The sequence below is a fragment of the Pongo pygmaeus genome, chromosome X (assembly GCF_028885625.2).
Source record: "Pongo pygmaeus isolate AG05252 chromosome X, NHGRI_mPonPyg2-v2.0_pri, whole genome shotgun sequence".
NCBI lineage: Eukaryota > Metazoa > Chordata > Mammalia > Primates > Hominidae > Pongo > Pongo pygmaeus.
In genome coordinates this window covers 1179163-1194825 of record NC_072396.2, presented here as the reverse complement: position 1 = coordinate 1194825, position 15663 = coordinate 1179163, and the positions used below count along the sequence as shown (strand labels likewise).

General features: G+C 52.7%; 2 protein-coding genes across 6 annotated transcripts in view; one reads left to right on the top strand and one right to left on the bottom strand.

Moving 5' to 3' along the window:
• Nucleotides 1–3273, bottom strand: part of LOC134739004 (histidine-rich glycoprotein-like) — a 37427-nt gene extending 34154 nt beyond the window's left edge. For both annotated transcript variants that reach the window (XM_063660192.1, XM_063660193.1), the window contains exon 1: nucleotides 1436–3273. In XM_063660192.1, coding sequence (XP_063516262.1) covers nucleotides 1808–2884 — 1077 coding nt within the window. In that variant the 5' untranslated portion in view covers nucleotides 2885–3273 and the 3' untranslated portion in view covers nucleotides 1436–1807. The remainder of the gene's footprint in view (nucleotides 1–1435) is intronic.
• Nucleotides 1–14332, top strand: part of ASMTL (acetylserotonin O-methyltransferase like) — a 51697-nt gene extending 37365 nt beyond the window's left edge. For all 4 annotated transcript variants that reach the window (XM_054470896.2, XM_054470897.2, XM_063660190.1 and 1 more), the window contains 4 exons: nucleotides 115–247; nucleotides 1619–1762; nucleotides 7421–7543; nucleotides 13982–14332. In XM_054470896.2, the coding sequence (XP_054326871.1) occupies nucleotides 115–247; nucleotides 1619–1762; nucleotides 7421–7543; nucleotides 13982–14202 (621 nt within the window). In that variant the 3' untranslated portion in view covers nucleotides 14203–14332. The remainder of the gene's footprint in view (nucleotides 1–114; nucleotides 248–1618; nucleotides 1763–7420; nucleotides 7544–13981) is intronic.
• Nucleotides 14333–15663: the final 1331 nt, after the last annotated feature.

Sequence of the window (15663 nt, the reverse complement as noted above, 5' to 3'; positions counted from 1 at the left end):
GGCTGAGCCCCCACGCTCTGGAGCCCTGCACTTCTCCCCCCGACCCCCAGGGAAAGGCTGGGTGATCCCTCGGCCCGTGTTCTCTGGTGCCCCTAAGCACCCGCTGTGTTCCAGGACGCGTACTACCAGAGCCCGGAGACGCGGCTGAGGTTCATGTGGGCCATGCACAGCATGGTGAAGCTGACTGCGTGCCAGGTGGCCACGGCCTTCGATCTGTCCCGCTTCTCCTCCGCCTGCGACGTGGGAGGTGGGTAGCCGCCCCGCCAGGGCTCTCCTTACTTTCCTTTATTAAGCCACAGGCATCTTCCCTGCTCAGGACACCTGCAAACTGCCTTTTTCCATTGACAAACCTGATAACGACCTGAACTGCGCCAGATCATGGGTGGATATTCCCCAGTTTCAGAAGGTCCCCGGGGATGCCTTAATGCCCCCCTAGAGACTCCGGGGCCCTCTCTGTTGTCTGCGGAACTGAGGTGGAGCACCTTGGAACCCCTGGATTCCCCTCAGCAAGGCTGATTATATCCTGACTCACCCTCCACCCCACCACAGCCCTGGACAGTGGGTGGAGCAGTACCCACATTCCCAAGGGCTGCAGGAGGATCAGGGGCCTGGGACAATTCTCACACCATCAGCTTACATTTCCCCAACCTCTGAATGCCTCTCCTGCTTGTGGTCCAGAGTGGCTGCTGTAGCACTAGGATCATGTCTGCATCCCCATGGCAGGAAGGAGAAGGGAGGAATACAATCCCCACCCCTGGGCTGAAAGGATTTCCCTGTAGGTCTGTGCCCCCCACACGTGGCCCAGAGTGGCTGCTGTAGCACCGGCCATCGTGTATACATCCCCACGGCAGGAAGAAGGGAGGAGTACAGCCCTCCACCCCTGGGCTCGAAGGATTTCCCTGTAGGTCTGTGCCCCCGACACGTGGCCCACAGTGGCTGCTGTAGCACTGGCCACCGTGTGTACATCCCCACAGCAGGAAGAAGGGAGGAGTACAGCCCTCCACCCCTGGGCTCGAATGATTTCCCTGTAGGTCTGTGCCCCCAACACGTGGCCCAGAGTGGCTGCTGTAGCACTGGCCACCGTGTGTACATCCCCACGGCAGGAAAGAAAAGGGAGGAGTACAGCCCTCCACCCCTGGGCTCGAAGGATTTCCCTGTAGATCTGTGCCCCCGACACGTGGGCCAGAGTGGCTGCTGTAGCACCGGCCACCGTGTGTACATCCCCACGGCAGGAAAGAAAAGGGAGGAGTACAGCCCTCCACCCCTGAGCTCGAAGGATTTCCCTGTAGGTCTGTGCCCCCGACACATGGCCCAGAGTGGCTGCTGCAGCACCGGCCATCGTGTGTACATCCCCACAGCAGGAAGAAGGGAGGAGTACAGCCCTCCACCCCTGGGCTGGAAGGATTTCCCTGCAGGTCTATGCCCCCACACTCACCTGCTTGTACAGTCTTGTCTGGGACACCAGTGAGCTCCCCACCGCTGGCTTCCCCTTCCAGCATGGGTCTCAGTGCCATGCCCTCGAATATTACTTCTGCCCCGGTTGAGCTTTGGAGAGTCGTCAGCGTTCCATGGGCGCCAGGACGACCTGGCCACAGAGCGTGCATTTGCTTCCCTGCAGGCTGCACGGGTGCACTGGCCCGAAAGCTGGCCCGTGAGTACCCTCGTATGCAGGTGACTGTGTTTGACCTCCCGGACATCATCGAGCTGGCCGCCCACTTCCAACCCGCCAGACCGCAGGCAGCGCAGATCCACTTCGCAGCAGGTGAGCCCTTCTGGTGTTCACCCTGCTAACCTTTTCCAGGCTCCATCATCTCTTTCTAGACAGAGTGCATGGCTGTGTGCGCACCTGTGTTTTTGCCTGGGCGTTTCCATGGTGGGTATCTGTGTGCAAATGTGACTGTCTACTGTGCGTCTGTCTGTGTGCATGTGTATGTGCGTGTGTGGTGCTTGAGCATGTCTGTGCGTGACAATGTCTGTGTGTGTGTGTGTCTGCATCCGCATGTGTGTGCACATCTCTGGTGTGTGGTTGCATGTTTCTGTGAGGGTATGTGTGTGTGTCTGTGTGGGTATATGTGTGCATGTCCATCTGCATCTGTGTGCCTGTGGGTGTCTGTGTACATATATGACTGTTGTGCTCGTGTGTGTGTGTCTCTGTGCGCACGTGTGTCTGTGTGTGCATGTCTGTGTGTCTGCATCTGTGTGCATGGTGTGTCTCTGTCTTATGTGCATATGTAACTGCTGTGCTTCTGTGTCTGTGTCTCTGTGTGTATGTCTGTGTGTAGTATGTCCTTGTGTGTGTGTCTGTGCGTGAGACTGTCTGTGTCTCTGTCAGCGTGTGTGTGCACGTCTCTGTGGCGTGTGGTTGCATGTTTCTGTGAGGGTATGCGTGTGCGTCTGTGTATGTGCGTCTCTGTGTGCCCGTGTATGTGTGCATTTGCGTGCATGCTGTGTGCTGGTAGGTGTCTGTGTGTGACTGCTGTGCTTGTGTGTCTGTGTCTCTGTGTGCATGTGTCTGTGTGTACATCTGTGTGTCTGCATCTGTGTGCATGGTGTGTCTGTATCTTGTGTGCATATGTAACTGCTGTGCTTGTGTTCTGTCTCTGTGCGTGCATGTCTGTGTGTTGTATGTCCTTGTGTGTGTGTCTCTGCGTGAAACTGTCTCTGGGTGTCTGTGTGCATGTGAACGTCTCTGTGATGTGTGGTTGCGTCTGTTTCTGTGAGGGTATGTGTGTGTGTCTGTGGGGGTATGTGTGCATGTCTGTGTGTGTGCATCTCTGTGTGTCCGTCTGTGTCTGACTCTGTGTGCATGCTGTGTGCCAGTGGTTGTGTGCATATGTGACTGCTGTGGTTGTGTGTCTGTGTGTGCATGTTTGTGTGTCTGCATCTATGTGCATGGTGTGTGTCTGTGGGTGTCTCTGTGGATGTGACCGTCTGCTGTGCTTGTGTGTCTGTGTCTCTGTGTGTTTCTGAGTCTCTGTGTGCACCTCTCTGTGTGGGATGTCCTTGCATGCGTGTCTGTACGTCAGAATGTCTCCGTGTGTCTGAGTCCGTGTGTGTGTGTGCACATCTCTGTGGTGTGTATGTCTGAGTGTATGTGTGTCTGCGCATCTGTGTGGATATATGTGTGCCCATCTGTGTCTGTGTACATGGTGTGTGTGTGCATATGTCACTGCTGTGTCTGTGTGTACGTTTGTGTGTGCATGTGTCTGTGTGTGCATGACTGTGTGTGGTATGTCCCTGTGTGTCTGTGCATGAGAATGTGTCTGCATCTGCGTTTGTGTGTGTGCAACTCTCTGTGGTGTGTGCTTGCATGTGTCTGTGAGGGTATGTGTGTTTCCGTGCGTCTGTGTGGGTATATGTGTGTATGTCTGTGTGTCTGCGTCTCTGTGTGCATGTGTGTGTGTGCCTGCGTCTGTGTGCGTGTGCCTGTTGCCGTATCTGTGTGCCCATCTGTGCATTTGTCTGCATCTGTGTGTGCGTGTGTGCCTGTTGATCTCTGTGTGTGCCCATCTGTGCATGTCTGCATCTGTGTGCGTGTGCCTGTTGGTGTATCTGTGTGTCCGTGCGCGTGTGCCCGTTGGTGTATCTGTGTGTCCGTGCACGTGTGCCCATCTGTGTATGTCTGCATCTGTGTGCGTGTGCCTGTTGGTATATCTGTGTGTCCGTGCGCGTGTACCCATCTGTGTATGTCTGCGTCTGTGTGCGTGTGCCTGTTGGTGTATCTGTGTGTCCGTGCGCGTGTGCCCGTTGGTGTATCTGTGTGTCCGTGCGCGTGTACCCATCTGTGTATGTCTGCATCTGTGTGCGTGTGCCTGTTGGTGTATCTGTGTGTCCGTGCGCGTGTGCCCGTTGGTGTATCTGTGTGTCCGTGCGCGTGTACCCATCTGTGTATGTCTGCATCTGTGTGCGTGTGCCTGTTGGTGTATCTGTGTGTCCGTGCGCGTGTGCCCGTTGGTGTATCTGTGTGTCCGTGCGCGTGTGCCCATCTGTGTATGTCTGCGTCTGTGTGCGTGTGCCTGTTGGTGTATCTGTGTGTCCGTGCGCGTGTACCCATCTGTGTATGTCTGCGTCTGTGTGCGTGTGCCTGTTGGTGTATCTGTGTGTCCGTGCATGTGTGTGCCCATCTGTGTATATCTGCGTCTGTGTGTGCGTGTGTGCCTGTCACTGTATCTCTGTGTCCGTATGTCTCTGTGTGCCTGTCTTGTTGGTGTATCTGTGTCCATATGTGTGCCTGTCAGTGTATCTCTGTGTGTCCGTGCATGTGTCTGTGTGTGCGTCTTTGTGGTGTGTGCTTGCATGTGTGCCTTTGTGTCTGCATGTCTGTGCATCTGGATGGGTATATGTGTGTGTGCCTGTGTGTCTGTGTCTGCGTCCGTGGTTATGCCTGTGCCTCTGTGGGTCCACACAGACACGAGGGCATCTCCAAACAGGTGGACAAGGCTGGGAACAGTAGCTCACGCCTGTCATCCCAGCACTCTGGGAGGCTGAGGCGGGTGGATCCCCTGTGGTCAGGAGTTTGAGACCAGCCTGGCCAACATGGCGAAACCCCATCTCTACTAAAAATACAAAAATTAGCCGGGCATGGTGGCGGGCACCTGTAATCTCAGCTACTCAGGAGGCTGAGGCAGGAGAATCGCTTGAACCTGGGAGGCGGAGGTTGCAGTGAGCTGAGATCTCACCATTGCACTCCAGCCTGGGCAACAAGAGCGAAACGCCATCTCAAAAAAAAAAAAAAAAAAAAAAAAAGACAATGATAATAATAATGACAAATAAAAGTAAACAGGTAGACAGACGGCTGTGTGAAGTTATCATCGGTGCAACTGGCCGAGACGGAAGGGGACTGGAGATGGGGAACAGCCGAGATCAGCATTCATGGGCATCCACGGCACCAAGGTCACGGAAGGAACTGACCCAAGAGCCGGAACAGGGCGGCCTTAGGTTAGACTTGAAAAACTTCCCGGTGGCAGCTGCTGAGGCCAGGATGGATTGACACGAGACGCCCTGGCCAGGCGTGGTGGCTCACACCTGGAATCCCAGCACTCTGGCAGGCTGAGGCGGGTGGATCACCTGAGGTCAGGAGTTTGAGACCAGCCGGAGCAATACAGTGAAACCCCATCTCTACTAAAATTACAGAAATTAGCCGAGCATGGTGGTGGACTTCTGTAATCCCACCTATTAGGGAGGCTGAGGCAGGAGAATCCCTTGAACCTGGGAGGCAGAGCTTGCAGTGAGCCGAGATTGCGCCACTGCACTCCAGCCTGGGCAACAAAGCAAAACTCCATCTCAAAAAAATAAAAATAAAAAAAGAGACACCTGACTAGCTATAACTCAGCACCATCCGACAGCGGCCAGGCCTGTGGACGCAGGTGCTGGGGACCTCCACACCCCTCCCCTAGAGGTTCCTGGATGCTTTTCTAGTTTTTAAAAAAACAAACACAACCACCCAACAGCTCCTCCTGCAGGACGTCATGATAGCTGCGCTTCTGATTTGCCAGATCTGCAGAAACAGAAATGCCAAAGTTTATTTATTTTTGAACGGTGCCTCGCTCTGTCACCCAGGCTGGAGTGCAGTGGCATGATCTTAGCTCACTGCAACCTCCAGTTCCCAGGTTCAAGTGATCCTCCCACCTCAGCCTCCCGAGTAGCTGGGGTTACAGGTGTCCGCCACCACACCCGGCTAATTTTTGTATTTTTAGTAGAGATGGGATTTCACCACGTTGGCCAGGCTGGTCTCGAACTCCTGACCTCAGGTGATCCACCCGTCTTGGCCTCCCAAAGTGCTGGGATTACACCCCGCCCGGCTGGAAATGCTAAAGTTTAAAATCATGAGCCCTGAAAGAGCACCTTCTCCTCGCAGCTGGGGGAAAACAGCTCAGACGTCCCACCGCACACTCTTCCCACCCCTTCTTTCCCCTCATGCAACTCACAGCTTGCTATTTATCCTCTCCCAGTCCTGCAGACCAGAAGTCTGAGATCAAGGCATCTCAGGGCTGTGTTCCCTCTGGAGGCTCTAGGGGAGGATCCTTCCTGCCTCTCCCAGCTCCTGGGGTCTCCAGGTGTCCCTGGGCTTCTGACCACATCACTGCAGTCTCTGCCTCCATCTCCATGTGTCCTTCTCCTCTGTGTCTTTATCTCCTCTTCTGTCTCTTAGAAGGACACCTGTCATTGTATTTAGAGCTCACCTAATCCAGGGTGATCTCATCTCAAGATCCTCAACTTAATTACACCTGCAAAGACCTCATTTCTAAATGAGATTCTATTTACAAGTCTACGGGTTAGGACGCGAACAGATCTTTTGGAGGTCACCATCCAATCCATTGCAGTTGTGTTTGGTTCCTTCTGGGAGGCTCTAGGGGAGGGTCCTTCCTGTCTCTCCCAGCTCCTGGGGGCTCCCGGCGTCCCTGGGCTTGTGGCCGCATCACTCCAGTCTCTGCCTCCGTCTCCACGTGGCCTCCTCCTCTGTGTCTGTGTCTCTTCTGTCTCTTAGAAGGACACCTGTCGTTGGATTTAGGGGACACCCTACTCCAGGATGATCTCATATTGAAATTCTTTACTCAATGACATCCATAGAGACCCTATTTCCAGATAAGGTTCCATTCTCCGCGACTGAGGGTCAGCACCTGAATGTATCTTTTAAGGGGACACCATTCACTGCACTACAGCAGACCATCTTTTTATTTCAGCAGTTACGGAGCGCCGTGCAGCTACGCGCACACCCTCCCCCTGCCGCCCCCAACAGGCAACCCTCCTGGGGCGCCTGAATCAGGGGATCACCAGAGAAGGCCCCACCGTTGCCCACTCACTGGCAGTGCGGCCCCGACTCTCCCTGGCAGACGCCCATTTGTGCTGACTCTGCCTGCCTCGCCCAGGTGGTGCCCCTGAATTTCCTGCTTTTTTCGTCCCCTGCCTTCCTCTTTTTTTTTTTTTATTTTGTCAGTCAGGCTGGAGTGCAATGGCGCGATCTCAGCTCACTGCAACCTCCACCTCCTAGGTTCAAGCAATTCTCCTGCCTCAGCCTCCCAAGTAGCTGGAATTACAGGCACCCGCCACCCCATCCAGCTAATTTGTATTTTTAGTAGAGATGGGGTTTCACCGTGTTGCCCAGGCTGGTCTCGAACTCCTGAGCTCAGACAATCTGCCCACCTCAGGCTCCCAAAGTGCTGAGATTACAGGTGTGAGCCACTGTCCCCAGCGTTTTCTCAGCCGGAGCCAAACCGCACGGGCGTGACATCACTAACCAGCTCCTCATGGAGCTCTGTTCAAGTCCCCGCGGGGATATACTTCAGGAAGACCCATTCCCGCCCACACCCCTCTCTTCTCTGTCCCTGATTGAGGATGCAGGTGGCGGTCCCAGGATCTGTCCGGGGAGGACTGCTTCTTCCATACCTGACGGACGTGTCTCCTTTTGTCTTTAAACCAGGTGACTTTTTCAGGGACCCCCTCCCCAGCGCTGAGCTGTACGTCCTGTGCCGGATCCTGCATGACTGGCCAGACGACAAAGTCCACAAGTTACTCAGCAGGGTCGCTGAGAGCTGCAAGCCAGGTGAGAGCCCATTGTCAGGTTCGCTGTTTTTGTTAAGACGTAGTGTTTTGGGTTCAAGTTTTACAAGGAGGCCAGGAGTTCCAGACCAGCCTGGCCAACGTGGTGAAACCCCATCGCTACTAAAAATACAAAAATTAGCCAGGCGTGGTGGCTCATGCCTTAATCCAGCACTTTGGGAGGCAGAGGCAGGCGGATCACCTGGGGTCAGCAGTTCGAGACCAGCCTGGCCAATACAGTGAAATCCCATCTCTACTAAAAATACAAAAATTAGCCAGGTGTGGTAGTGCGCACCTATAATCCCAGGTACTTGGGAGGCTGAGGCAGGAGAATCGCTTGAACCTGGGAGGTGGAGGTTGCAGTGAGCCGAGACGGCGCCACCGCACTCCAGCCTGGGCGACGGAGTGAGGTTCTGTGTCAGAAAAAGAATTGGCTTATGTGATTTTGGAGGTTGGCGGGTCCAGCGTCTGGGTGAGAGGCCCCCTAAAGTGTGGAGGGTAAATCTGCTGTATTTAAAGTTGGCCAGTGTGGCCAGGTGTGGTGGCTCACACCTATCATCCCCACACTTCGGGAGGCCGAGGTGGGCAGATCACCTGAGGTCGGGGGTTTGAGACCAGCCTGGCCAACATGCTGAAACCCCGCCTCTATCAAAAACACAAAAAATTAGCCGGGCGTGATAGCGGGAACCTGTAATCCCAGCTACTCAGGAGGCTGAGGCAGGAGAATCGCTGAAACCTGGAGACGGAGGTTGCAGTGAGCCGACACTGCCACTGCACTCCAGCCTGGGTAACAGAGCGAGACTCCATCTCAAAAAAAAAAAAAGAGAAAATCCTAAAGAGAAAATATATTTACTATTCATGAAGTTGAAGTGGCTCATCATAAAGGTCTTCATTCTTGTTGTCTTCACATTGAGGAGGCTGCAGAGGAGGAGGAAGCCGTGGGCTGGACTTGCTGTCCCAGGGGTGGCCGAGGCACAGGGAAATCCACGAATGAGTGGAGTCTGCAGTTTAGAGCCGTGTTGCTGAAGTGTCAGCTGGATCTAATCTGTGTGTTTCTACACAGACACACGTGCACACACACACAGCACGCACCATCTCGGCTCAAAGCCTTCACATCAGGTTTTCCCCCGTCCACCCAGGCTGCTCCTGGAGCCTACTGGGGCTGCTGGAACCCCTGGCTCCAGGGCTTCGGGCCAGGGCTGCATATTGGATTTCCACAGTTGAACGAGCTGGCCCTGAGGGAATCTGGCGGGCGCTCAGCCTCCCTCAAGAGTTCAGGGTTGTTGCTGCAGTGAGAATTCCTGGAATATTTGCAGAGAACGCTTAATTATCTTAACAGAGCCAGGGCCTGGCACCTGCGCGTTGAAACAGGACTCCCCATAGGCTCAAATGGTCAAGAGACTTCCATCCTTTTCTCTCTCCCTCTCTCTCTCCTATCTCTCTCCTTCCTCTCTCCTTTCTCTCTCCTTCTTTCTCTGTGTATCTCTCTTTCTTTTTTTTTTGGAGACGGAGCCTCGCTCTGTCGCCCAGGCTGGAGTGCAGTGGCACGATCTCGGCTCTCCATAACCTCCACCCCCAGGGTTCAAGTGATTCTCCTGCCTCAGCCTCCCGAGTAGCTGGGATTACGGGCACATGCCACCATGCCCGGCTAATTTTGTATTTTTAATAGAGACGGGGTTTCACCATGTTGGTCAGGCTGGTCTCGAACTCCCAACCTCAGGTGATCCACCCACCTGGGACTCCCAAAGTGCTGGGATTACAGGCGTGAGCCACCTCGCCCGGCTCTCTTTATATTATATGTTTTGAGACGAGGTCTCACTCTGCTTCCCAGGCTGGTGTGCAGTGGTGCAGTCATAGCTCACTGCAGCCTTGACCTCCTAGGCTCAAGCTATCCTCCCACCTCAGCCTCCTGAGTAGCTGGAAGTACAGGCATGCATCACCATGCCCAGCTAATTTTTTAAGAAGTTTTTTCTGAGACTGGGCACAGTGGCTCACACCCGTAATCCCAGCACTTTGGGAGGCCAAAGCGGGCAGATCTCGAGGTCAGGAGTTCGAGACCAGCCTAAGCCACGTGGTGAAACCCTGCCTCTACTAAAAATACAAAAATTAGCCCGGCGTAGTGGTGCACGCCTGTAATTCTAGCTACTCAGGAGGCTGAGGCAGGACATCACTTGAACCTGGGAGGCGAAGGTTGCAGTGAGCAGAGATCGCGCCACTGCACTCCAGCCTGGACGACACAGCAAGACTCCGTCTCAAAAAAAAAAAAAGTTTTTTGTGGAGATGGGAGTCTCCCTCTGTCACCCAGGCTGGAGTGCAGTGGTGTCATCACAGTTCACTGCAGCCTTGACCTCCTGCGCTCAAGCAATCCTCCTGCCTCAGCCTCCCGAGTATTTGGGAGTACAAGCATTTGTCATCATGCCCTGTTAGGTTTTTTTAAATTTTTTTGTAGAGATGGGATCTTGCTGTTGCCCAGGCTACCCTCAAACTCCTGGGCTCAAGCAATCCTCCTACCTCAGCCTCCCAAAATGCTGGGGTTAAAGATATGAGCCACTGCACCCGGCCTCTGTCTGTCTTTCTCTCTCTTCTCCCTCTTCCTCTCTGTCTCCTCCTCTGTGTGTCTTTTTAGGTATCTCATCTATCATCAATCTCTGTTTTTCCTCCCTCCACCTTCCTCCTTTCCTTCCTTATCTATCTTCTCTGTCTCTTCCTCCCTCTCTCCACCCGTCTCTGTCTCTCTTTATACATTTATCATTCTTTTTTTAAAAAAATAAAATAGAGACAGGGTCTCACTATGTTACTCAGGTTGGTTTCAAACTCCTGGGCTCAAACTATCCTCCCACCTCAGCCTCCCAAAGTGCTGGGATTACAGGTGTGAGCCACTGCGTCTGGCCTTCTAACAATGCTCTGTCACCTATCTGTCATCTGTCTATCATTTATTATCTATCCATCCATCCATTATCTACCTACCCATCATCTACCATCTATTCACACATCCATCCATCTCATCCATGCGTCCATGTATCCATCCATTCATCTACCTACCTACCCATCATCTACCATCTATTCACCCAGCCATCCATCTCATCCATGCATCCATCTATCCATCTACCTACCTACCCATCATCTACCATCTATACACCCAGCCATCCATCTCATCCATGCATCCATCTATCCATCCATCCATTCATCCACCTACCCATCATCTACCATCTATTCACCCATCCATCCATCTAATCCATGCATCCATCTATCTACCTACCCATCATCTACCATCTGTTCACCCATCCATCCATCTCATCCATGCATCCATCTATCCATCTATTCATCTATGTACCCATCATCTACCATCTATTTACCCATCCATCCATCTCATCCATGCACCCATCTATCCATCCACTCATCTATCTACCTACCCATCATCTACTATCTATTCACCCATCCATCCATCTCATGCATGCATCCATCTATCTATCCATTCATCTGCCTACCTACCCATCATCTACCATCTATTCACTCATCCATCCATCTCATGCATGCATCCATCTATCCATCCATTCATCTACCTACTTAACCATCATGTACCATCTATTCACCCATCCATCCATCCATCTATCCATCCATCCATCTACCTACATACCCATCAGCTAACATCTGTTCACCCAACCATCCATCTCATCCATGCATCCATCTATCCATCCATTCATCTATCTACCTACCCATCATCTACCATCTATTCACCAATCCATCCATCTCATGAATGCATCCATCTATCCATCCATTCATCTACCTACCTGCCCATCACCTACCATCTATTCACCCATCCATCCATCTCATCCATGCATCCATCTATCCATCCATCTATCAACCTACCCATCATGTACCATCTATTCACTCATCCATCCATCTCATCCATGCATCCATCTATCCATCCATCTATCAACCTACCCATCATGTACCATCTATTCACTCATCCATCCATCTCATCCATGCATCCATCTATCCATCCATTCATCTATCAACCTACCCATCATGTACCATCTATTCACTCATCCATCCATCTCATCCATGCATCCATCTATCCATCCATTCATCTATCTACCCATCACCTACCATTTATTCACCCAGCTATCCTTCTCATCCATGCATCCATCTATCCATCCATTCATCTACCTACCCATCATCTACCATCTATTCACCCATCCATCCATCCATCTAATCCATGCATCCATCTATCTACCTACCCATTATCTACCATCTGTTCACCCATCCATCCATCTCATCCATGCACCCATCTATCCATCCATTCATCTACCTACCCATCATCTACCATCTATTCACTCATCCATCCATCTCATGCATGCATCCCTCTATCCATCCATTCATCTACCTACTTAACCATCACCTGCTATCTATTCACCCATCCATCCATCACATCCATGCATCCATCTATACATCCATCTACCTACCTACCCATCTATTCACCCATCCATCCATCTCATCCATCTCATCCATGCACCCATCTATCCATCCATCCATCCATCCACCTACCTACCCATCATCTACCATCTATTCACCCATCCATCACATCCATACATCCATCTATCCATCCATTCATCTATGTACCCATCACCTACCATCTATTCACCCAGCTATCCATCTCATCCATGCATCCATCTATCCATCCATTCATCTATCTATCTACCCATCACCTATCATCTATTCACCCATCCATCCATCTCATCCATGCATCCATCTATCCATCTACCTACCTACCCATCATCTACCATCTATACACCCAGCCATCCATCTCATCCATGCATCCATCTATCCATCCATCCATTCATCTACCTACCTATTATCTACCATCTATTCACCCATCCATCCATCTAATCCATGCATCCATCTATCTACCTACCCATCATCTACCATCTGTTCACCCATCCATCCATCTCATCCATGCATCCATCTATCCATCTATTCATCTATCTATGTACCCATCATCTACCATCTATGTACCCATCATCTACCATTTATTTACCCATCCATCCGTCTCATCCATGCACCCATCTATCCATCCACTCATTTATCTACCTACCCATCATCTACTATCTATTCACCCATCCATCCATCTCATGCATGCATCCATCTGTCTATCCATTCATCTACCTACCTACCCATCATCTACCATCTATTCACTCACCCATCCATCTCATGCATGCATCCATCTATCCATCCATTCATCTACCTACTTAACCATCATGTACCATCTATTCACCCATCCATCCATCCATCCATCTATCCATCCATCCATCTACCTAAGTACCCATCAGCTACCATCTGTTCACCCAACCATCCATCTAATCCATGCATCCATCTATCCATCCATTCATCTATCTACCTACCCATCATCTACCATCTATTCACCCATCCATCCATCTCATCCATGCATCCATCTATCCATCCATTCATCTATCTACCCATCATCTACCATCCGTTCACCCATCCATCTCATCCATGCATCCATCTATCCATCCATTCATCTACCTGCCCACCATGTACCATCTATTCACCCATCCATCCATCTCATCCATGCATCCATCTATCCATCCATTTATCTATCTACCCATCATCTACCATCAGTTCACCCATCCATACATCTATCCATCCATTCATCTATCTACCTGCCCATCATGTACCATCTATTCACCCATCCATCACATCCATGCATCCATCTATTCATCTTCCTACTGACCCATCATCTACCATCTATTCACCCATGCATCCATCTCATCCATACATCCATGTATCCATCCATTCATCTACCTACGTACCCATCATCTACCATCTATTCACCCATCCATCCATCCATCCCATCCATGCATCCATCTATCCATCCATTCATCTATCTACGTACCCATCATCTACCATCTAGTCATCCGTTCATGCATCTCATCCATGCATCTATCTATCCATCCATCCATCTTCCTACCTACCTATCATCTACCATCTATTCACCCATCCATCCATGTCATACATGCATCCATCTATCCAACCATCCATCTACCTACCCATCACTTACCATCTGTTCATCCATCCATCCTTCTCATCCATGCGTCCACTTATCCATCCATCTTTCTAGCTACCTACCCACCCATCATCTACCATCTGTTCATCCATGCATCCAGGAGAACCGGAAAAGGCCCAGGTGATACATCCATCTATCCATCCATCTTTCGATCAAATCTTCTTCTCCCTGTCTGTCCGCCCTGCATTAAGTCTCTGTCTCTCTCCCCTCCCCTATCTGTGTGGGCCCCCTGGGCAAGGGTTCTCGGCTGCCTCTGCCCACCGTTCTGAGCTCCTGTTGCCTGCTGTGTCCCCTGTGTCCCGCTGAAGGATCGCCACCTGGCTGGCCAGGACTCCAGCTCTCTGCTCTCTCCCTCAGGGGCCGGCCTGCTGCTGGTGGAGATGCTCCTGGATGAGGAGAAGAGGGTGGCGCAGCGCGCCCTGATGCAGTCGCTGAACATGCTGGTGCAGACTGAAGGCAGGGAGCGGAGCCCGGGCGAGTATCAGTGCTTGCTGGAGCTGCACGGCTTCCACCAGGTGCAGGTGGTGCACTTGGGGGGTGTCCTGGATGCTATCTTGGCCACCAAAGTGGCCCCCTGAAATCCAGGCAGCATGTTCATTATAGGGATGTCCTCCCCCAGGCTGCAGGTGGACTGCCCGGTCCCCAAGTACCATAGGACAGTCACATAGGAGCGTGTAGTTGTGACTGAATAAAGAAAGCAAAAGCCTGTCCGTGCCTCCTCCGTAGGGGTTTTGATGAGAGAGAAGGCTGCATTTAGGGAGGAGGAGAGAGAGGCTGCATTTTGGGAGGAAGAGAAAGAGGCTGCATTTGGGGAGGAGGGGAAGGAGGCGGCATTTGGGGAGCAGGGGACAGAGGCTGCATTTGGGGAGGGGGAAGGAGGCTGCATTTGGGGAGGACAGGAGGCTGCATTTGGGGAGGAGAGGAGGCTGCATTCGGGGAGGAGAGGATGGAGGCTGCATTTGGGGAGGAGGGGAAGGAGGCTGCATTGGGGAGGAGGGAGGAGATGGAGGCTGCATTTGGGGGGGAGGGGGAACAGAGGCTGCATTTGGGGAGGAGGGGAAGGAGGCTGCATTTGGGGAGGGGGGAAGGAGGCTGCATTTGGGGAGGAGGGGAACAGAGGGCACATTTTGGGAGGGGGAAGGAGGCTGCATTTGGGGAGGAGGAGAAGGAGGCTGCATTCGGGAAGGAGGAGATGGAGGCTGCATTGGAGGAGGAGGGGAAGGAGGCTGACTTGGGGAGGAGGGAGGAGGTGGAGGCTGCATTCAGGGAGGAGGGGAAGGAGGCTGCATTCGGGGAGAAGGGGAAGGAGACTGCATTCGGGGAGGAGGGGAAGGAGGCTGCATTCGGGGAGGAGAGGAAGCAGGCTGCATTTGGGGAGGGAGATGGAGGCTGCATTTCGGGAGGAGAGGAAGGAGGCTGCATTTGGGGAGGGGGGAAGGAGGCTGCATTTAGGGAGGGGGGAAGGAGGCTGCATTTGGGGAGGGGGGAAGGAGGCTGCATTTGGGGAGGAGGGGAACAGAGGCTGCATTTGGGGAGGAGGGGAAGAAGCCGGCATTTGGGGAGTGGGAACAGAGGCTGCATTTTGGGAGGATGAGAAGGAGGCTGCATTCGGGAAGGAGGGGATGGAGGCTGCATTGGAGGAGGAGGGGAAGGAGGCTGACTTGGGGAAGAGGGAGGAGATGGAGGCTGCATTTGGGGAGGAGGGAAAGGAGGCTGCATTCGGGGAGGAGGGGAAGGAGGTGGCATTTGAGGAGGAGGGGAAGCAGGCTGCATTTGGGGAGGAGGGGAAGCAGGCTGCATTTGGGGAGGAGGGGAAAGAGGCTGCATTTGGGGAGGGAGGAAGGAGGCTGCATTTGGGGAGGAGGGGAACAGAGGCTGCATTTGGGGAGGAGGGGAACAGAGGCTGCATTTGGGGAGGAGGGGAAGGAGGCGGCATTTGGGGAGTGGGAACAGAGGCTGCATTTTGGGAGGGGGAAGGAGGCTGCATTTGGGGAGGAGGAGGAGGAGGCTGCATTCGGGAAGGAGAGGATAGAGGCTGC